The sequence below is a fragment of the Carlito syrichta genome, unplaced genomic scaffold, assembly GCF_000164805.1.
Source record: "Carlito syrichta isolate Samal-C Ts95f unplaced genomic scaffold, Tarsius_syrichta-2.0.1 Scaffold308954, whole genome shotgun sequence".
Classification (NCBI taxonomy): Eukaryota; Metazoa; Chordata; class Mammalia; order Primates; family Tarsiidae; genus Carlito; species Carlito syrichta.
Genome location: NW_007253050.1, coordinates 95,513 through 118,783, shown reverse-complemented (window position 1 = coordinate 118,783; position 23,271 = coordinate 95,513). Strand labels below are relative to the sequence as shown.

General features: G+C 36.3%; 1 protein-coding gene across 2 annotated transcripts in view; it reads left to right on the top strand.

Moving 5' to 3' along the window:
• The window catches only part of NCKAP1 (NCK associated protein 1), a 98,364-nt gene extending 75,460 nt beyond the window's left edge, over positions 1-22,904 (top strand). For both annotated transcript variants that reach the window (XM_008066470.2, XM_008066471.2), the window contains 8 exons: positions 2,928-3,021; positions 8,927-9,009; positions 10,009-10,089; positions 14,110-14,203; positions 15,969-16,085; positions 19,288-19,397; positions 20,904-20,993; positions 21,978-22,904. In XM_008066470.2, coding sequence (XP_008064661.2) covers positions 2,928-3,021; positions 8,927-9,009; positions 10,009-10,089; positions 14,110-14,203; positions 15,969-16,085; positions 19,288-19,397; positions 20,904-20,993; positions 21,978-22,094 — 786 coding nt within the window. In that variant the 3' untranslated portion in view covers positions 22,095-22,904. The remainder of the gene's footprint in view (positions 1-2,927; positions 3,022-8,926; positions 9,010-10,008; positions 10,090-14,109; positions 14,204-15,968; positions 16,086-19,287; positions 19,398-20,903; positions 20,994-21,977) is intronic.
• The last annotated feature ends 367 nt before the right edge of the window (positions 22,905-23,271 follow it).

Genomic DNA, 23,271 nt, shown 5'->3' with positions numbered 1-23,271 from the left:
TCCTTCCGCCTCAGCATTCCAAGTAGCCGGAATTACAGGCATGCGCTACCACGCCCGGCTAATTTTTTTTTATTTATTGTGGAGATGAGGTCTCACCTGCCCAGGCAGGTCCCGAACCCGTGGGCTCAGGCAATCCACTCACCTTAGCCTCCCAGAGGCGTGGGATTACAGACTGAGCCACCGAGCCCGGCTAAAAAAATTTTTTAAGTGTTCTTGATTTGTTGCATCTGATTTTTCTCAGTTTGTTCTAAATTTTTTCATTGACATTTTCTGTTATTGCTGACTTTCAATTCATTTGTTTGCAAGATTAATCAATAGCTTTAAATATAGAGTGCCTTGTTTCAGGATGCAATTGAGGGAGAAATTTTTAAAATTAAATATGCAAACTTTCAAGAATAGACATCATTACTTTACAAATACGTTAGGTTAATAGTTTTCAAAGTGTGGTTCTCAGACCAGCAGAAGAAACATTACCTTGGAACTTGTTAAAAATGTATATTTACCTCAAACCTGTTGAATCAGAAACTCTGGGACTGGGACCTACCACAAATGAGACCCCAAAAAACATAGTATGTTTAGTTATCTCCATAAAGAATTCTGATGCATGGTAAGATTGGGAACCATTTGTGTTTTTTTACTTTCTGTAGAGACAGGGTCTTGCTATTTTCACCAGGCTGGTCTTGTGCTGAGATTACTGGCGTGAGCCACCATGCCTGGGAAAACTATTCCTTTAGTGATTAAGAACATGGGCTTTTTTTTTTTTGAGTTGGAATCTCGCTCTGTCGCCCAGACTGGAGTGCAGTGGCCGCTCCTGGCCACTGCAGCCTCGACCTGCTGGGCTCCGGCGATCCTTCCGCCTCAGCCTTCCAAGTAGCTGGAATTACAGGCATGCGCTACCACACCCGGCTGATTTTTTGATTTATTGTAGAGATGAGGTCTCGCTGCCAAGGCGGGTCTCGAACCCGCGGGCTCAGGCAATCCACTCACCTCAGCCTCCCAAAGGCGCGGAATTGCAGGCTGAACCACTGAGCCCGGCTAGAACATGGGCTTTTAAAATCAGATATACCTGAATTTATTTTTCCAATACTACTATTTAATACCTTTGTAAATTTGGGCAAGTTTTCCAGTTTCTCTGAGCCTTAGTTTCCTCAACTGTAAAACTGGAATATGGGTGGGATTGGTAGTAGTGGGAAACTACCAAGGGTGGAGGGGCACACCTTATCAACAAGGTTACCTGCATAATGAACATTTGTATACCTAACCCTGAATTGTACCTCGTGTCTTTAAAATTTTTAAAAAACTGTAACATTGCCACCCTCATTTTGATTATAGTAAATGCAATTGTTTGTAAATTGCCTTGTATACAAACTTAACAAATGGTTATCATTTACTGGTTACTCTTATATTTAAGTTTGTGCTATAATTTATTGATGCTAAGACACATTCTATGTTACTATTTCTGGAACTGTGTGTATCTTACATAAAATTAAGTGCATTTAAAATGCGATGGTGTCTCATTTACTGATACATGACACTGTTCAAAGTGCATGAGCACTGTCAGAGTTGCACATAGAATTTGGGTGTGTGCTGAATCAAGTTTTAGGTTAGGAGAGTATTGACCTAGAGAAAGTAGGCCATCTAATCATAGACTATAGAAGTTAAATTTAGCAAATAAATGTAACTGCAGCTGAATATCTGATCAGGAGTATAACGAGAAATAATCTGAAGTAATATAATTACAGTAAACAACATTTATACTAGTGTTTTAGGAAAAATGATTTTTATAAGTTTTTTTGTATAGTTTTTCATGCTCCTCTTAAATTATTTGCCATCAGCCTTTCATTTGTAACAAAACCACCATAGCACTTTACTTATGTGCTTGTTAGGTCTTCCTACCCGAGTCTGGTGAGTTGTAATATCCAGGAATGAAGTTTGGAGATGTGTATATATTTGGAAAGAGCTCACAGGTGATTGTGATGTGTAGTGAAAATTGAGAACCACTGTAGAGAACCAAAAGTAAAGAAAATTCTGGTTTAAGAGGACTTTGTAGAGATACCGAGATCAGAAATTATAAATTTCACTTGAATTATAAAAGAACCAAGAAGTGTAATAGTGGCGTGCCCTCACACTTCTGGCACAGGTACCTAATGCAACAAAGAGTAAGATGCCCCACTGACTCCCCCTTTCCTTGTTTTAGAAACTCATTTTTTTTGTTGTCCAGTCTTATCTCTGCTGGAAGGAAATTAATTATATTTGTTTTGGTTATAAAATGTAAACTATATTACTTCTTCAATGCTTCTTTGAAGAAAAACATTCTTTAATGAGTTACACTTCTCTTGAATAGCTGTCCTTCATGCCTTTCTTTCTTTGTCTCTTTTCCTTCTTTTCTCTTCCCTTTTCTCAGTGGTCCCTGAAAGAGAAGGTGATAATTTACACTTCCACGTTATAATTTGTGCTGGAAACATTGTTGTAATACAGTGGCTATCAAGTGGTGCCATACCCCAACCAATTATTCTCCCTCCAATTGTACCTATCCAGTGATACACTCATATGTGAAGATATACTCTCGGTTATCTTTGACCAAGTTCTTTTTGTTTTGGTTGGGATTTGTTGCTCTTTATGTCCATTTTAGTGTCTATTCTTTATTGTTGGTGCTGCTCTGTGTCTAAGCATAAGATTATCCTTTAGCCTACTACCATGTTACTTTTCCTGAACTTCCTTCTCGAATTTGCAAACTAAAGAAAAGCACTAATATATATATATAATTTTAAGATTCTTTTATTGAAACGACAACAAAAATACATGGCATAGCACATACGGTTTTCATGAATTGTGTTTCCTACTGCCTGATTGTAATTTCCAAGCATGTGCTTATCTCATTAACACAAGGTGGTCTGTGCCTGACCTAGGATCTTTCTTTCTTTTAGAAACTTGTGGTGGAGAATGTTGACGTGCTAACACAAATGAGGACCAGCTTCGACAAACCAGACCAGATGGCTGCCCTGTTTAAAAGATTATCGTGTGGGTAACTTATGATGCTTTTTATCAACATTGAGAAGATCTTGACACTTAGTATTTTGCTTTTGCTCAGAATTTGCAAGGGAAATATGAGTAGTAAATTATGAATAGTACTCTTTAGCATATGAAGAGAACTAGAAAATTTTTGCCATCAAAGGATCTTTTAAGTGTATGGCTTACCTGTTTCACAACTTTTTAAAACCATACTCTTTGTACTGTGTGTCAAATATTTAATGAATATTGTCAGTATCAATTAGTTTTTGGACCTATTAAATTTGGATCTACATTAATTTAAACTAGAAGAAAAATAGTTTTTGAGCCTGTAACTTTCTGAAAATCAACTTTACTAAAGTATAATTCACAAATAAAATGCATACATTTTATGTGAACAGTATGATGGATTTCAACAAATGTGTACATCCATATAGCCTTTGCCACAGTCAAGATATAGAACAGTTTCATCACTTGGAGAAGTTGCATCTTATCTCTCGGTAGTCAGTCTCCTACCCCCAGCCAGCCAGCCACATCAGACAACCACTGACCTGATTAAGTTACAATTAAAAGATATTTTTAGTCATTCTTCTTATTAATTTAAAAGCCTTCTCAATACTAAAGAATATTCTTTGTATTTGACCAGAGAAAGAATTTATTTTCCCAAATAAATAATTCCTATGAAAATGAAAGTCATATATTTATTTTACATACTTCCCATTTGATATTTTTCTTTTAAGTGCTTTAGACATCACTTTATTAGGCTACCTTATTCTGTAAAATTTACTTCTTAGTGAATAAGAATTAGTATAAAATTAAAGATTGCGTTATAGAAGAGATCAGAGGTTGCCAAAAGTGTAAAGGGAAAGCAACCAAGGAGTTTCATGGAGTGATGTAACTGTTCGCTATTGTATTAGTGTCAATCTGCCATATGTATCATGTGTGTAACATACATCACATGTGTTATGTAATGGTAACACAGATCTATACGTGTTAAAATTTGGAGATGAACACCCAAAGGGAAAAAGAAGGTTGCTTTTAGGACTATGTGACTTGAACATCTTTTTTTTTTTTTTTTTTTTTTTTGAGTTGGAGTCTCACTCTCACCCACACTGGAGTGCAGTGGCCACTCCCGGCCACTGCAGCCTCGACCTGCTGGGCTCCAGCGATCCTATCGCCTCAGCCTTCCAAGTAGCTGGAACTACAGGCGTGCGCTACCACACCCAGCTTAATTTTTTTTTATTTATTGTAGAGATGAAGTCTCGCCAAATTGCCCAGGCAGGTCTTGAACTCGCAGGCTCAGGCAGTGGACAGATCTTATGTCCCTGTTTCTTACGTTTTATTCTCTGACACTCAGTTCCTTGGGACTAGGTTTATCACTTTCCTGGCTCCCTGATTCCAGACTAGAAATAGTTCCGGTTTTTCTACAATAATTTTTCCTTTAGAAACTCAGTCTATTTACTTTTGTCTTTCTCCCACCATCTATAAACTACAAGTTGCCTCTAAAGATCTTTACATTATTAGTACTTTGGATGTTATCACCTGAAGCTATTCTACTGGTAAAAATCTTGAACTCTGCAACTTAGCTCCTGAACTATAGCCACGTCTTCCAGCTCTCCCACTCGTTGGCTTCTGTTGAGCTTCTTAGTCTAATTCACTGAAACTTTAATGCTGCTCTGCTTTCCTGGTCATCCTATTCCTGGCTTTACTTATTTATCCATTCTGGACTATGAAATTTGGTTAGTGATTTTAATTGTGTTCTCCTTTGTGCTGTCATACCTTGACTTTTTGCTAAATTCATCCCCTTCAGGTGGTGTTCTGATCCCTAGGAAGTCTGCACCCTGAAAGCCAAGTATTGCTTGTGAAATACTACTGTATGTTGTTAAACCTGCCTCCTATTCTTCCTGATACCTTTCTTACTTTGAAACTTTTTAACTAGCTTATTTTCACTGTCTCATCTTCCTAGCCACTGATTCTCACTATACCATAATATGACCACTTTCTGAAACCTTTCTGAAGGAATTTGTTAGTGACTACCTATTTGCAAAATCTAGTACTTTCCTCAACTCTCATTCTGTTTATTTCTCTGTAATGTTTGTCTCTTATTCTCCTTTTTATTAGAACTTTATTTTTGTCATTTGCCAGTAGTTCCTTCTGGCTTTTGTTAATCATTTTTGCTGGCTTGTCTTACATAACATCAGTTTGTGATATCCTGCCTTCCATTCTTTCTCTACCATCCTATCGGGAAAATTGGATTCTTCCTTCCTTACCAGTGAGTGGTAGATGTTCATTCTCAGTCTTAACTCTCATCTGTTGATCTCCAAATATTTATTATCAAGTGCTAGTTTGAGTGGGGCTTGTCAAAGTATGGTCACTGGACAAGCAACAGCACCACTTACAAGTTTGTGAGAATGTAAATTATTAGGTCCCTTCCAGACCTACTGAACTTGACATTCAGGGGCTGGGGCCCAGCAACCTGTATTTTAACAACTCCTCTAGATGATTCTGATTCACACTAAAGTTTGAGACACAGTGTGTTAGACATTTTCAGCTATATCCACAGATACTTCACAACATCTCTGCAATGGGAAGTGTCTTCCTCTCATGGGAGATATAAGTAGATGGGGAGAAAAAGCCAGATACTCTTTCTTTGTTGATCATTTTATTACCTCTCTCACCATCTACCCAGTGACTCACAGTGGAAAATTTGGGCATCCTTTCTTTTTTTTTTTGAGTTGGAGTCTCACTCTGTCGCCCAGACCGGAGTGCAGTGGCCGCTGCCGGCCACCGCAGTCTCAACCTGCTGGGCTCCGGCGATCCTTCCGCCTCAGCCTTACAAGTAGCCGGAATTACAGGCATGCGCTACCACGCCCGGCTGATTTTTTGATTTATTGTAGAGATGAGGTCTTGCTCATGTAGAGATGAGGTCGAACCCGCGGGCTCAGGCAATCCACTCACCTCAGCCTCCCAAAGGCATGGGATTACAGGCTGAGCCACCGAGCCCGGCTTGGGCATCCTTTCTTATTCTTCCTCTTCTTCCACTCCACATGCAGTAGCTGTGTCTTATAGATCAAAGTTTGTGTACTTTCTTTGGCCTTGTGCTACATTAAATTTAATTTTTTTGGTGGTTACTATTATTATTTTGTTGCTATTTTTTTAAATAAGAGATTTCACAAAAAATACAAACTTCTGGTTTCTCCCAAAAAACGTAGGCAGTTCTTTCCCACATAGCAGTGATTGGCTGGGGCTAAGTAGCAGTTGCCCTCTGTGGAGATGTTTGCCCTGTTTCACTCTTCTGTCTTCACTATTTTATAAAGTTACCTGCTGTAGGTATTTGAACCTGCAACTCCTGCTACAGATCACACATTTTAAATGTAATGCCCCAGATCTGTTCCATTCTATTGCTGCGGGTCTTTTCTTTTCAATTCACTTTTTCAAGTTGAATGTGGCTCTTATTTAAGGCCTCATCATCTTTTTGTGAACACAGCCATGGATTCCTGGGTCCAGTTTTCTCTTTCTAACTCATCTCTCACATTGAATCATAATTCTACCCATAATTCTTTTCATATAACTGTTTATATTTCAGAAACGCTGAACAACCCCTCACGCCTTGAAGGATAGTGTAAATTCCTTAGCATGGCATTCAAAAGCCTTTATTTGGATTACCTCATAGGCAGTCATTCTTTTTCTTTTCCTTACTACCTATTGCTTGTCTGACCCAAGACCTACATAGCCTCTGCTCTGTGTTAGCTTTCCGGGAAGTCAATGGAAATTATGTGGGAAAGAAGGTGCCAGTGGTTAAATAGGTTTGGCAAATAATCCATTAAACAGTACATTAAACAATATTTCTTAGAAGTTTCTTAGAATTTCTGTCATCATCAAACATATTTAAGAGGAGATGGTCCAGTCTAGTTTTTGCAAACTAATTTTATAGTTTTTACAAACCATTATGACTGAATTCTGGGTAACATCTTTTGGAAAATATATGACAATGTCACACTAGTCTGTGATTCTTCACTTTTTATTCCATTATTCCTTTTTCTGGATTTGTCACTATTTTGTTTTCTGGCCTGAAATGTTTTTCTCTTCTAACTCCTTTGTGCCTATTGTGGATCACATTTTCTCAGAGAAATCTTTTCTTTCACTCTCGTCTCTTTTCTCTGGGTAGTAACAATTTCCTGGTCTTATCTTGAATCACCATTTTATTGAATATCTGCTGGTCTTCTGGGTATTGGGCAGTCTGCTGAGTGTGACAGATAGATAAAAAGGTTAATAAGGCTCGTTCCTGCTCATAGGAAATTTATAATGTATTTGTGCCTTAAGACATATTGTTAACACAACTGTTTTGTTCATGCCTCATTTTGTCTCATATGGGGGGGGGCCAAAGAAAGCTCAGAATTTATTTATAAAAAGTTGTGTGTTTATTCTTTACATGTTTAAAATTCAATCCCCTTCAAAGTATTCTCCACTTGATGCGGTACACCTATTGAGATGCCTTTTCCACTGCTCAAAACAATTTTTGAAATTGCCAATTCTGATGCCTTTTAGTGCTTCTGCCCTTTTTTGTTTCACTTCTTTATTTCTCTTTGGGAACTTTTTTCATCTGGGTAAGCAAAAGAAAGTTGCTGGATTGAGAATGGGAATATAGGGAGGGTAGGGCATGGGGGTCATGCTGTGTTTGGTCAAAAACTGCTGAGCACTCAGTGAGATGTAGGCAGGTGCGTTTTCATGGTGGAAGAACCTGTCAACTGTTTGCCACACAAGAATTCTCTGAAGTTGAATGCAGCCTCTTAGAACCATGCTAGCTGCTACACTGATGCCAGTGGGTTTTTAGAACACTTACCTAGTGGGGGAAGCCTGTACTATTAGGGGCCTGCCCTCCAAAAGATAATACCAGTTTTTTGGGGGGTAGCTCTTCATATTAGGCTTATTTGTGTGGTTTAATAAAAGATGCTTATAGTCAAAATTTAAACAAGCTACGTGGGAGATAGAAAGGCAAAACAAAATACTTTTCTCTTTTCCTACTTCTCAACTCGTAACTTTGGTTAACAGTTATTGTAGTAAATACCTCTTTCCAAAAATGTGTTATGTAGATACAAATACATGCCTGTGTATATATGTGTTTTCCTCCCACAAAGATGCTATCATATTTTTTTTGTTTTCTTGATAGCCAGTTTAGATTGTTTGCTATTTGAAGTCTAGATCATTATTCTGTTTATATTTGTACTGTTATTATACAGTACAATTCTTTATATATGGTATTCAGTAAATACTTGTTTGACTTTATAAAATGACCCTTTATATTAACCCTTCCAATTCTAATTCCCCTTGGTTTTATTAACTGAGCTTTCATGTTGAATATATATTAATAATTTTTAGAGTGATGCTCTCTAGCCAATATGTTAAGTGATCAGATCTGTTCATGGGCTTCATCAACCTGGTCCTGCCACAAAATTGCTTATGGTCTTAATAGTCACTTTTTGTTTCTTGACTCAAGACCTCAACAACTTAAGAATTTAGCATCTCTGAGTTTCTGAGTCATTTGAGGACTTAACTCCTGTCCACTCTGATCAGGTTCTTTCTCTCCTAGTCTCTCTCCCCTTCCTCCAGCTTGCACATTTCTGAAATAGGGTTATACAGTTGACTACTTATAAGATTACTTTTAGATCCTAGTGAGCCATCGAGCCCATTTAAAGGAACAAAGTGTACTCCATTCGAAGTAAACTGTAATTTTGTAAAAGTTTAAGTAGTTTAAAAATCAACCATCGATACTTTTGCCTCTTTAATCACTGTTGTAATAAATTACAATTAATCGTGCCTTTTTATCATGGGGATATTATGACTTTAAGAATTTTCTCCAAAGTTAAGAAGGAATTCAATTCACTTTTTTCTTCTCCTTCTGCTTCTTCGAATTCAGCTGTTGACAGTGTCTTGAAGAGGATGACAATAATTGGTGTAATTTTATCATTCCGATCATTGGCACAAGAAGCACTTAGAGATGTAAGAAACCATTATAATAAGTACATCCCCTATATGTAAATCATCCCTCTTAATGTCCCAGAAATTAAAAGTTACTCTTTAAACTCATACATAGCAATGGTGTAATTAAAATTCCAATTTTCATAGTTATAGAAAATAAAAATTAGAATTATTTAAACTCATTTTTTGTTTTGATGTTAAAATTCAGAGGGTGAAACATGCCTGGTTGTTGCACTACTTTTTCTTTTTTTCTTTTTTTTGAGTTGGAGTCTCACTCTGTCGCCCAGACTGGAGTGCAGTGACCACTCCCGGCCACCGCAGCCTCGACCTGCTGGGGCAATCCTTCCACCTAAGCCTTCCAAGTAGCAGGAACTACAGGCGCGCGCTACCACGCCCAGCTGACTTTTTGATTTGTTGTACAGATGAGGTCTCGCTGTCCAGGCGGGTCTCGAACCCGTGGGCTCAGGCAATCCACTCACCCCAGCCTCCCAAAGGCGCGGGATTATAGGCTGGAGCCACCGAGCCCGGCTTTTGCACTACTTTTTCTTTCTTTTTTTTTTGAGTTGGAGTCTCACTCTGTCGCCCAGGCTGGAGGGCAGTGGCACGCTTCTGGCCACTGCAGCCTCAACCTCTTGGGCTCTGGTGATCCTTCTGCCTCAGTCTTCCAAGTAGCTGGAACCACAGGCGAGCGCTACCACGTCCGGCTAATTTTTTGATTTATTGTAGAGATGAGGTCTCACCAAATTGCCCAGGCGGGTCTCGAACCCACGGGCTCAGGCAATCCACTCATGCACTACTTTTTCAATGCTGCTATTCATTCAAGCGTTTTCCATTTTGACTATACTTTGTTTTACGCTGAACACATTTCATTTCCATTTATCTTGATATTTTAGAACAATCACATGAAAATAAAGTAAAAATTTTTTATGGAAACTAGAATTAATCAAATGGTGATATTTCTTAAATTTAGAGATTGCCTTTTAAAAATAATTTCATGTTCTTTTTTGTCATTCTGCCTAGGTCTTGTCCTACCACATTCCTTTTCTTGTAAGTTCAATTGAAGATTTTAAGGATCACATTCCAAGGGAAACTGATATGAAGGTAATAATATAACTTCTGTTTGTAGTTTTTAGTTTCTAAAATGAAATATTTGTCACATATGAAACACAATTGAATAAATCCTAAACTACTATAAAGTTTCTGTTTTCGAGTGATCAGTTAGCATGCTAGCCTTTGAAATTGCATCTTGGAATACTCTGCACCAAATGCTACCTAGGCATTTTAAAAACTAGTCTTCGTTGATTACTTATTTGATTATAGCAATGTAAAATTGGTTTAAAAAATAGATTTTTTTTTCTTAAATTGATAACTGTTTATCCATGGTCATAAAGCAAAATGATAAAGATGAGCCAATGAAATAAGAGTTGTTTTGTTTTAAATATAGTTAAATTCAGTTAGTTTTAAAAATAGATTCAAAGTCTTTAATTATAAAAGGATGTTGATGTTAATTGTAGACTATAATCAAAAAAGTTGTTCTTAGGATTCTTTTTTTGTTTGTTTTGAGTTGGGGGTCTCACTCTTGCTCAGGATGAAGAGCAGTGGCATGATCACAACGATCATGGCTCACAGTGACTTTGACCACCTGCCTCCTGGGCTCAGGTGATCCTTCCACCTCAGCATCCCAAGAATCTAGGACTACAGTCACACATCACCATGCCTGAGGTTTTGCTATATTGACCAGACTGGTCTTGAGCTCCTGGACTCAAGCAACCCACCTGCCTTGGCCTCCCAAAGTGCTGGGATTTCAAGTATGAGCCTCCACAACCAGCCAGTATTCTGTTTTTAATTCATAAATATAAAGAGAGTAGGTTGGCAGCCTTATGTGAACTTAATAATTTTACTTTGAAAGTTTGAGACCAGAAATCCAGACATTGATCTAATTCCAGCAATGATGTGGTTACATATCTAGTAAGTGATATTATATTAGGACTCATAGTTATGTTTTCAAAGCAGTCATGTTTCTTGGAAAGATTATTTTCTGTTTCATATTAAAAGTACTGACTGAAAAAAATAATATCTAAGCTCTTTTGTATGATATTCGTGTCTTCTTAATTTGGTGGCTCTCAAACTTTTTGTGCTTGTCTTCCAACATTTGTTCATTTATTCTCTCACACTTTTCTTTCTTATTCCTCACCTCTTAAGAAGAGAGGAAGAGTAAGAACCTGTGAGCTAACCAGATCTTTCTGTGTGCATTCTCACATCTATCTGTTTTACCTTCTAATTTATTCTACTGGAAAATACTGGCCTTTGTTTTTCTGCCTTTTGAAATCCTGCCTATCTTTTAAGGCCTGATTCAATTACTACTTTCTAAGAATCCATTTGAATCTCACTCTGTCCTTCAGGCTGGAGTGCAGTGGCACACTCAACGGCCACTGCAGCCTCAACCTGCTGACTTCAGGCGATCCTTCTGCCTAGCCTTCCAAGTAGCTGGAACTACAGGTGTGCACCACCATGCCTGGCTAATTTTTCTTGATTTATTGTAAAGACGAGGTTTCACCAAGTTGCCCAGGCTAGTTTCAAACCCTCGGACTCAGGCAGTCCTCTTGCCTTGGCCTCTCAAAGTGCTGGAATTACAGGCATGAGCCACCGCTCCCGGCCAGCATTTCCTTTTCCTTAGTGTTATCAGAGAACTTTTTGTTTTTTACTGTAAAGTTGAACATATTCTACCTTGCATTATAATTGTGTTTTTCTACATAAGTTTTTATTAGATTGTAAACATCTTGAAGACCCAAGACCTTGTGTGTGGTTTTTTGGTTTGTTTATGTTTGTTGCTCCCACCAATTTTACGATTGGAAACTATGTACAAATAGCTCAAAATTTTTTCTTGAGTGGAAATACTGTAGAAAAAAATATAACATTAGAAGCTAATAAGTTTCTGAGAGGGCACTGGTGTGCAGAATTATGAAAATTCGAATGACCATTCTGAGCCACCATTCAGTTATCGCCTAACATAATCACGTTTAATCCTCAGCAAACGTTCAATAGAACTTAACTGTTTTTAAGAAAATCAAACATGTGTTTAACAGCTTTATTGATTTATAATTAACCAATCATAAAATTTACTCAAAATATTCAATTTGGTGGTTTTTTAGTGTAGTTACAGAGTATTGCAACCATCACCAGAGTCAAATTTGAGAACATTTTCATCATCCACCCCCCCCAAAAAATCCTATACCCATTATCATTAGTTACTCCCCACTCCATACCCCTCGCCATCCCCAGTACTAGGCAACTACTATTCTACTTTCTGTCTTTGTAAGTTAGCCTATTTTAGACACTTTATATGAAGCATACAATGTATAGTCTTCTGATACTGGCTTCTTTTACTTAGCATAAAATTTTCAAGATATTTCATGTTATAGCATGTATCAGTACTTCATTTTGAAAAAGTTATTGTTGAGTATATTTCACTGTGTGGATATACCATATTTTATTTATTCATTTGTCAATTGATGGGCATCTGGGTTGTTTTCACTTCTAAGGTATTATAAATAATGCTACTGTGAATATCCATGTACAAGTTTTTGTGTGAACATGTTTTTATTTCTTTTTTGTATTTACCAAGAGAGGCACTTCTGGGTCATACAGAAACTGTATGATGAGCCTTTTGAGGAACTGCTGGACTATTTTCAAGTGGGTGCACCATTTTGCATTCCCACCAGCAGTGTATGAGGGTTTCAATTTTTCTGCATCCTCACGAATACTTGTCATTATCTGTCTTCTTGATTATAACTATTCTAGTGAGTGTGAAGTGGCATCTCCTTGTTTGATATGTTCTCAAGTTCCTGTCCTCAAGCAATCTTCCTGATTTTCTCATCTCAGTCTCCTCTAAGTGACTAGGATTACATTGATTTGCATTTTCCTGATAGCAAATTATGTTGAACATCTTTCCATATTTATTGGTTGTTTGTACATCTTTGGAGAAATGGCTATTCAGAGGCTTTGTCGATTTTAAAATTGTGGGGTTTTTTTATTTGTAAGAGTTCTTTATATATTTTGGATACAAGTTCATTAACAGATATATGATTTGCAATTTTTTTCTCCCATTCTGTCTTTTCATTTTCTTGATATCTTTGGATGTGTAGTTTTATTTCAATGAAGTTCAGTTTTTTCTTCCTTCCTCCCTTCCTCCCTACCCACCCACCCACCCACCTACCTACCTACCTACCTACCTACCTACCTACCCACCTACCTACCCACCTACCTCCCTACCTTCCTTCCTTCTTTTTTGGCATCGTATCTAAGAAACCATTGCCTAACATAAGGTCATGAGAATTTGTGCCTGTGATTTCTTCTAAGAATTTTAATTTTAGCTCTTACATTTTAGGTCTGTGATCCATTTTGAGTTAATTTTTTGTATATGAAGTGAGTAATAGATTACAGACGTGTTTATCTAGAACTAAATCAGTGGCATGTTTTCATTTTTTTCTAAGCTATAGTTTTATTTCATATTTTGTATTGATGTTTCTTTGTTGTAATAGAGGGAAGCCAGTTATGTGGATCATTTTTAACTGAGGTATTGAACAATCAAAATATCTTGAATTTTGAAATCTGTGTGTCATATAGAAATTCCCTTATCAGATTTTTAAATGAGTACCCCTTAAAAAACCTATTAAAATATCTGTTTAAGATATTATATGATCAGGCATTGGGCCACTGTAATTTTTTATAAACTATGGACATAAACATAGGTTCAATAATATTGACTTACTTTGTTCATCTATTCATCTTTTTGAGTTGATTATTTTCTATTCATGATTTTAAGCAAAATGATAACCTTTGAATGATTCTATAGAAATTTGCCATAGAAAATATACAGATTTTGTTTGGCCTAACAGGAAGAAGTTATAACCACACCACATCACAGTTTTAAAGTGAGTTGTTCAGTATAGGCTAGTTGTGCTGTAGTTCCTGCTTAAACCAAGTTTCTGAAATTCTCTAGTGTTCTTCTAGGCAGATTCTAATTTGAACAGTTAAGTAAACTTTTCTTAGTTAAGTAAACTTTTTCAGAAATGTGTTAGAATATTTTTTAGTACTCTGTGATTCTTCTGTTTCTTGCAGGTTGCAATGAATGTGTATGAGTTGTCCTCAGCTGCTGGATTACCTTGTGAGATCGATCCTGCCCTGGTGGTAGCTCTTTCCTCACAGAAATCAGGTAAAATTCATTTGTAAATATTTTCTACTCGTAGTTAAAATGAGAGACATAGGCACAGCTGTAATATTTATCCATATATTCAAATATCTGTTTTGTGTAAAGCTTTAAAATTTTTCTTTTACTTTTTTTTTAGTAGTTGGAATATATCAGTGCAGAAAAGATTCCCACCTTCTGGAGCTTATGTTACAGCACAGTCTCCATGCAGATATGAGAGCCATAAAGCTGAATGAGATTACTAGGGCTGTTTAGTTTATGTAGACTTAGCAGTGAAGGGGATCAAGGTCTGAACCTTCATCCACTCCAGGTTTAAGAACTCAGGGAGAAAAGGAGGAGGCACCAAAAGAGAAACTAAGAAGAAGGGTCCAGTGAAGTAGAAGAAAAACCAGGAAAGTAACTTCCAGGAAGGTGCAAGGGAAATGAATGATCAGCTTGTAGAGTTAGTAGGTGATGCTGACAAGTTCAGTTTCAGTGGGGCTTTGGGGGCAAAAGGCTGGTTAGAAAGTACTTTAGAGAGAATAGGAGGAAAGGAATTTGAGATAGTAAGCACAGAACAACTTTCGTAAAACTTTATTATAAAGAGGAACAAATAAATAGAATTACAGTAGGTGGAGGCAGGAGTAGAGAAGTATTTTTTAAGATAATAGTGATTGTATGCTAGTGGGAGATGGTTCATTACATAACAGAAAATTGAGACTAGATCTTCACCATAGAGAGTTTATACAGTGTTACATTAAACATTTAGAAAAATTTAAAACCAGCCCTTTAAAATGAGGTACCCAGGATGCTGTAGATATTTCTGGATTTGTCTATAAAGTAGATAGCATTTCACCTGTTTCTGGTACTAAAATGCCCTCTTATATCCCCACTTGAGGCCATAGCATGGTGTTTGATTGAATTCATCAGTCCTTTTCTCATTTAATGATGCTTTTTGTTTCCTCATCCATACAGTATGTTACATTTAGTCACATGGATCATTATTATTACTGATTTGCTACAGCTGTATTTTTTGTAATCAACCAAATTTTAAAACATAGTTTGGCTTTTTTCTTATGTTCAACTCTTAGTTATATGTAATGGTGAATAGTAGGGTAACTAGAAGTTCCCAGGTACCAGATAATAACCTTAATAGCCCACAATTTGAGTACATATTACAAAAATATTTTAGAAAGGGTATGTCTTGAAAACGTTAGGGCAGTGCTAGATAGTTTCATTCATGACTGGTTCCTTCTGTCTTCTAGTATAGCTTGAAAATCCAATCCACTTTCCACATTTATATCTTTTAAATCATAAATTTCAAATCCTATTTATATCTGTTTTCAAAAAAATAAAGGATTTTAGGGAGATTTTGCAGAATAAGTTATGAGATAATAAATTTTCTAAATAGTTGTAAATAGAATTTTCTTATAAAGTAATAAGTTTTCAATTAGGAGATTTTAGGATTTGGGTTATTCTTACTATATTTTTTGTTCTATAATCTTATGATTTAAAAAAATAAAATTTTGCCTCACTGTTTTATTAGAGGTCCTTGAAATATGCCTAAATAATTGATAATAACCAATAATGTATATTGTTTCTACTTTATTCTGTATTTTATAATCATATTGTAAACATTTCTATAGAGCTCTAGTAAAATATGTCATTTTGCTATTTCTAAATAAAATAGTAATCAAATTTTTAAGTAAAAAAATTTGTCTAGTTATGTTGATCAGATCTTAATTAATCTTGAAAAAATACACTTATTTTATTCTTAATTTTTCACCCTTAGAAAACATTAGTCCAGAAGAAGAATATAAAATTGCCTGCCTCCTCATGGTCTTTGTGGCAGTTTCTTTGCCAACACTGGCCAGTAATGTGATGTCTCAGTACAGCCCTGCTATAGAAGGTAATAGTGGCTTAAAATTGTTTTGGCAGTGGAAAAATCATGAGTTTTGGTGTAGTAGCTACTTTTCTCTTTAAGGAATTGATGTTCTTTTATAATAAAATATGACTTAAGTTCTGCCGTTTACTAGCTTTGTAAGGTGGTGTGGGCACTCTTCCTTTTTCTAAGCCCCAATTTCCTGATATATGAAATGTATGTGAGCTCATGTGTACCTGAATGTGTGCACGGTAGAGAATGGGGAAACCCAACTCACAGGATTATTATTACTTCAATTTTAGAGTTGTGGGGTACAAGTGAGGGTTTGTTACAAAAGTAGGCTGCATGTAGGTGAAGTTTGGACTTCTAGATGGCCGTCTCTCCCTTTGGCAGTAGACCAAGGTACCCTTTGTGTTGCTTTATGTCCCCCCTCCCTCTTTTCCCTAGTAGTGCCCAGCATCTGCCAATCCCACTCTTGTGCTAGTGTGACTAGTGTTTAGGGCTCACTTATGAGTGAGAATATGTGGTATTCGGTTCTTTTTGTGTGTGATGGTTCACTTAATATGATGGTCTCCAACTGCATCCAAGTTGTTGCAAGGGCCATGATTTTGTTCTTTTTTTGTAGCTGCATAGTATTCCATTGTGTATACATACCATGTTTTCTTTATCCAGGCCGTTTTCAATGGGCATCTGGGTTGGTTCCATGTTTTTCCTATTGTGAATAGTGCAGCAAGAAACATGCGGGTATAGGTATCTTTTTGCTAGAGCAATTTATATTCCTCCAGGTAAATTCCTAGGAGATGGATTGCTGGATCATATAGAAGCTTAATTTTTAGTTCTTTGAGAAGTCGTCCCACTACATTCCATAGAGATTGAACTAGCTTACATTCCCACCGGCAGTGTAGAATCATTCCCTTTTCTCCGCAACTGTGCTTGCACCTGTTATTTTTTGACATGTCAATGTAATGTTAGCCATCCTTACAGGGTGGTATCTCATTGTAGGTTTTATTTGCATTTCTCTAATTATTAGTGGGGCTGAGCATTTTTTCTTATGTTTGTTGGCTGCTTATATGTCTTCCTTTAAGAAGTGTCTATTCATGTCCTTTGCCCACTTCTTAATGGGGGTTATTTGGTTTTTTCCTTTCAATTTGTTCGAGTTTCTTATAGATCCTGGATGTTAGGGCTTTGTCAAATGCATAGCTTGCAAATATTTTTTCCCATTCTGTGGGCTGTCTCTTTACTCTCTTGATGGTTTCTTTTGCTATGCAAAAACTTTTCGGTTTGATAAGGTCCCACCTGTCTATCTTAGCTTTTATTGTACTTGCTTTTGAAGACTTGGTTATGAGTTCATTGCCTACTCTGATATCCAGAATGGAATGGTGTTCCCTATGTTTTCTTCTAAGATTTTTATACTTTGAGGTTTTACATGTAAGTCCTTGATCCATTTTCAGTTGGTTTTTGTATGTGGTGCTAGGTAGGGGTCCAATTTATTATTCTGCATGTGGCTAGCCGGTTTTCCCAGAATCACTTGCTAAATATAGTTTCCTGTCCCCAGTGTTTGTTATTGCTGGCTTTGTTGAAGATGAGTTGGCTGAGGGTCCATATATTTATTTTTGGCATTTTTGTCCTTTTCCATTGGTCTCTATAACAATTCCTGTACAAGTACCATGCTGTCTTGGTTCACAAGATTATTTTAACTCTTTGTACTCAGAGACATCTCGCAGATCACATACTAGCAACTTGACTGCACTTTTTTATGAAATAGTGAAAAACAAATCAATATAGTATAGCATTGGAACCAGTTATTTTATTGTAATGATATTTGGCTTATAATGGAATTTTGGACATTGAGGAAATTATTTATGACAAAAAATCAAAACTTTATATCATTTTTTTAACGTGCGGTAACGTGTGAAACAGTCACTAACAAGCATGGCAGGTTCATTGTTATATGTTGTACAACAGTAATTTGTTGGATGTCTTCCATCTGGTGTTTTTCTATTGAGCAGACAGTTCAGTTTCGTTTTCTTCCTCCCACATTAATAATATGTAATTTATGGTTCAGTGTGTTGTTCAAAGACGATGTGTAAGGACATTCTCTTTATATGTAATGCCAGCTGATGATTTTTTAATGTATACCTGAATATACCATTTCTTTATTTGCTTTTCATGCAGTTTGCATGGCAGCATGGATTTTTGAAAATTTGTGCTGGCATAAGTTTGTCCTGTGTAATCACCAGCAATCTCTTTATGTCCCCTCACAAGGGACATCCTAGTGCAAAAGGCTAAAGACAGATGACAAAATGTTTGTAAGGCAGCTAAGCACTTTTTTCTTAGGGTTCTGAGATGCTATAAGACTAGTGTGTGATTTCTTTTAAAAGTTCTTAATAGACCAGACGCAGTAGATCAAGCCTGTAATCCCAGCACTTTAGGAGGCCGAGGTGAGGGGATTGCCTGAGCCCACGGGTTCGAGAACAGCCTGGGCAATTTGGCGAGACCTCATCCCTACAATAAATCAAAAAACTAGCTGGGAGTGGTAGTGCTTTCCTGTAGTTCCAGCTACTTGGAAGACTGACGTGGAAGGATTGCCTGAACCCAGCAGGACGACGCTGGGGTGGCTGTGAGTGTGCTACTGCACTCCAGTCTGGGCAACAGAGTGAGACTTCAACTCAAAACAAAAAAGTTTTTAAGTATTTACCTGTTTAACATAGACATGATCGTTTGTTGCACACATGCTACTCTATGAGAATACCGGTCTTGGTGAAAGTGAGAGGAGAGCAAGCCAGGTCATGTCCTAGCTCTGTTGTTAACCTGCCACTACTCAGGTAGATTGTGATGCCATTCAAGATTTGCGTTTGGCCAGGCTAGGTGGCTCAGCCTGTAATCCCAGCACTTTGGGAGGTCGAGGTGAGTGGATTGCCTGAGCCTGTGGGTTCGAGACCAGCCCGGGCAACTTGGTGAGACTTTGTCTCTACAATAAATCAAAAATTAACCTAGTGTGGTAGTGCGTGCCTGTAGTTCTGGCTACTTGGAAAGCTGAGATGGAAGGATCGCCAGAGCCCAGCAGGTTGACGCTGGGATGGCTGTGAGCATGCCATTGCACTCCAGCCTGGGCAATGGAATGAGACTCCAACTCAAAAAAAAAAAAAAAAAAAGATTTGCGTTCTAGGTATTATTTAATGTCTTGGGCTCACACAGAATCTGCATAACCCTTTTTGTACTTTCTCAGGGCACTGCAACAACATCCATTGCTTGGCCAAAGCCATCAACCAGATCGCTGCAGCTTTGTTTACAATTCACAAAGGAAGCATTGAAGACCGTCTTAAAGAATTTCTTGCAGTATGTATAATCAAATAACAAAACTCATGTCATTTTATAAGGAAAACAAAAAATCATGACTTTGAGCTGTAAGAGTAAATTATCTTTATTTTTACATTTTATTTAGTATCCTCTAATTGTAATTTTGTTTTTAGTTCTTTTATCAGGCATATGAATTTCAGGCTCCTTTTAATTTTTTTTTTTTTTGTATTTGCTTTTGAAAGGAGGAACAGGTGAAGGTAGGACTTAAAATCAAGGAGGAGGTCTGAGTGTAGTGGCTCACACCTGTAATCCTAGGCCAAAGTAGAAGGATTGGTTGAGGCCAGGAGTTAGAGACCAACTCATTTCTATTTCTATTAAAAAGCAAGACCCCATTTCTATTAAAAAAAAAAGAAAGAAAGAAAGAAATTTAGCCAGCAGTGGTGGTGTACTTTGAGTCTAGGAGGCTGGAGCTGAAGTGAGTTGTAGTTGCACCGCTTTACTCCGGCCTAAGCGACAGAGCGACACCCTGTCTCTAAAAAAAACAAAAAATATCAAGGAGCAGTCAGTTTATCATTTACGTTGAACTCAGAAGTCTTTCCCCCATTTCTAGGGCTATGCAATATAACCTTTTTTTTTTTTCTTATGCTGATATATGTACTGCCCTAGAAATTTTTCTAGGATTGAAAGGGAAAAAAAAACAAAGTAAAATTGAGCCAGAAAGAGGACATATTTCCTCTACAAAGACATTTTTTTCCTTATTTCTGTTTATTTGGAAAAAGACCATCAATGGTGACAAACTTAACAATAAAAGTACTACTCATTACCAAAAAAAGAGAAATGCTAAATCTAGCCTCATGAAACATGACTCTTAATTTTGGTGTCAGTGTGGTTCTTTCTTTCCTTTATATAACCTTTTCAATGTTTTACTTGATGGAAAGATATACCATGGCATAATGAATGCTAGAATGTTTGCTTCTTTTTTAGTTATAAATTCTGTTAGCTTAAAGTTTTTTTATTTATAAAGCAAATGTACTAATTTGAGAAAATAAAAGGATTTCAAGGAAAAAAAGTATTAAAATTTAAAAATTATTTTTTCTATTTGTTTTAATTTCTTCATTCAATCTTTAATGTCTTAAAGACATTAAAGGAACACTTAATCATAGTGTTCCTGTGAATTCGGATGCAGTGTGACATTAACTTCTTACTTGGGAACTAAGAAATACAGTTAATACAAATATTGAAAAGAGAGCAAATAATATGAATTGTTTTAAAAAGCCTATTTGTTATGAAAAAACTCAGGTTTAAAGACTAAGAATATTTGATTATATTTATTATCTTTGTGTCTCTTTAGATGTTAATAATGCTAAATGATTGCTTGAATGCAAAGTAGCTACACTCATCTTATTTGTTATTTAATTGCTCATTATTTTATATATAGCACTGAATGATTGAAATATGTTGGAAATTGAAGCATACCAGAAATAAACAAGTAACTGATGAACGTTTTATTTAAAAATTCACTTTATATGTGTGTGTACTTTTAAGCTTGCATCCTCCAGTCTACTGAAAATTGGCCAAGAGACAGATAAAACTACAACAAGGAATAGAGAATCTGTTTATTTACTGCTAGATATGGTAAGTCTCATTTTAATTTTTACTAGCAACAAAAGAATTGCAGTCATTTCTGAGAGTCTTTTCTTGTCATTTTAAATAACAAGAGCTGAAGTACTTTTTAGATCTCTTGTGTTCACCCCACATAAGCCATATATTTTCTAAAAATTGCCGAAAAGACTGACATCACTCATGTTTTACCATTATGGTAATACCAGAAAACAACAAAATTAAAGATTGGCATTAACTCTAGGGTATTCTTTTATGAGTAGTTTCAACCTGTTGGAAACCACTTGGGCCTTATATTTTCCAAGTGTTTCATTTTCAACTATCTTCCAGTTTTCTTAGTTTCATACATGCTGACTCTCTTCTGCCCATCTAACATAGCTTCCTGTCATTCTTGTCATAACCTGTTCTTCCTCTACAGTGTATGTGAACCAGCTCTCCTTGTATCTTCCATGTGGCTTTTCCCTCAATGCAAGTCATTTCCCTTACTTGCATGGATCTGTGTCTGTCCTGTTGACTCAGCACACCCTGTAGCTCAAATCTCTTCCAGATACTCTTCCCTGATTACTATGACCCACATTAATCTTTCTTCCCTTTTGAATTTCTCTAGAATTTTTTTTGGCCATTTATTTTATTATTATTATTATTTTTTTTTAGTTTTCCATTTAGTTGTAGTTGGTCACACGTTTGGTTTTGCTTCCTAGCTTAGTCTTGGATTCCCGATTAGAGTTGACAGTATGGGCCATATTTTAAATATATTTATATTCTCTTTTATATCTAATATATTGATGAGGACAATGAAAGTACTCAATAGTACTTGTTGATTAACCAGTTTAATTAGAAAGTAGCACTTTAACCATTTGACTGGAATTTAAGGTAAAAGGAAATTAACTTATATTTATTTGTAATAAGATAACAGTATCAAATTATAGCTTACTAGTTGTCAATAAATGTTCCCATTGTACATAACTTGAATTTTGATGCATTTTTGGAATTTTTCAGATTGTGCAAGAATCCCCATTTCTGACAATGGATCTTTTGGAATCTTGTTTTCCTTATGTCTTGCTGAGAAATGCATACCATGCTGTCTACAAACAAAGTGTTACATCTTCTGCATAAAAGACCTACTTACTCAAGACACGCACGCATATTTGTTGCCTCGGTTTTACCTGTAAACTGTGGAACTATTTTACCTTAAGGCCTGAAAAAGTTTTGTGGATTATAAATTTCTTTCATACGGTTGTATTTTCTGATCATTGGTTTCTTAATATGATTGTACTACAAAATACTTGGTTGATTTAGGTTGCACATTCACTCAATTCACTGAAATTATTCCTATAATTTTAGAGTATCATTTGTTTGAAAAACATACATTATCTACATGTTTTTGATATTTGATAATGAAAAAAACTTTGCTTGTTTATTTCTGAAAAAGAATTGTATTTAGTGATTATTTTAGATAGTGATATTATAGCATTCATCTGTGTGTAAATTATTTCATATAGGGAAGAGTTCTGATCTGTACTTATGGTTCTTATTGAAAACAAAATTGGATGTGCATTTCTGTGATGTTATGAATACATTTCTACTTTATTTTGAAACATTTGCCAAACTAAATACTGTAACACTGTATAACATTAAAAATGTTAAAGGACTGCTTAGTATTAGAAGCAGATCATGTCCCAAAATTCTAAAATCAGCAGCGTATGTTGTTGCTTGTATAAAGCCTAGTGATGATTTCTAGACTAACTTCCATGGTGCCCTACTGGCATTAGCACTACCGTTGTGCCCTGCTGTATCATAAACAACCTTAGACACTTATCAACTGTTGATACAAATGTTAGTCCCTAACCACTTTTTATATGTTTTAAATTTTTGAAATTCAAGTGTACCTGCCATAACATAAAATAAACACTAGACTGTATCACACTTTGAATGAATTCTTTAATTAAGATCCTTGGAAATTTATTCAAATAATAGGAAAGTCTTAGTTTAAACTTATTTTAAATAAAGTCTGGTTTAGGAATGTCTGAGTAAGCATTTGATACCAGGTCAATTATTAACATGATTTGTTTAAATGCTTTGATGAATATTCCACTGGGAAAAAGCATCAAACTAAAAAATTAAATTAATGACTCTTAAAAAAAATTAAGAACTAAAAGAAAACGTATGAGCCGGGCTCGGTAGCTCAGCCTGTAATCCCGTGCTTTGGGAGGCTGAGGTGAGTGGATTGCCTGAGCCCGCGGGTTCAAGACCCCTGGGCAACTTGGCGAGACCTCATCTCTACAATAAATCA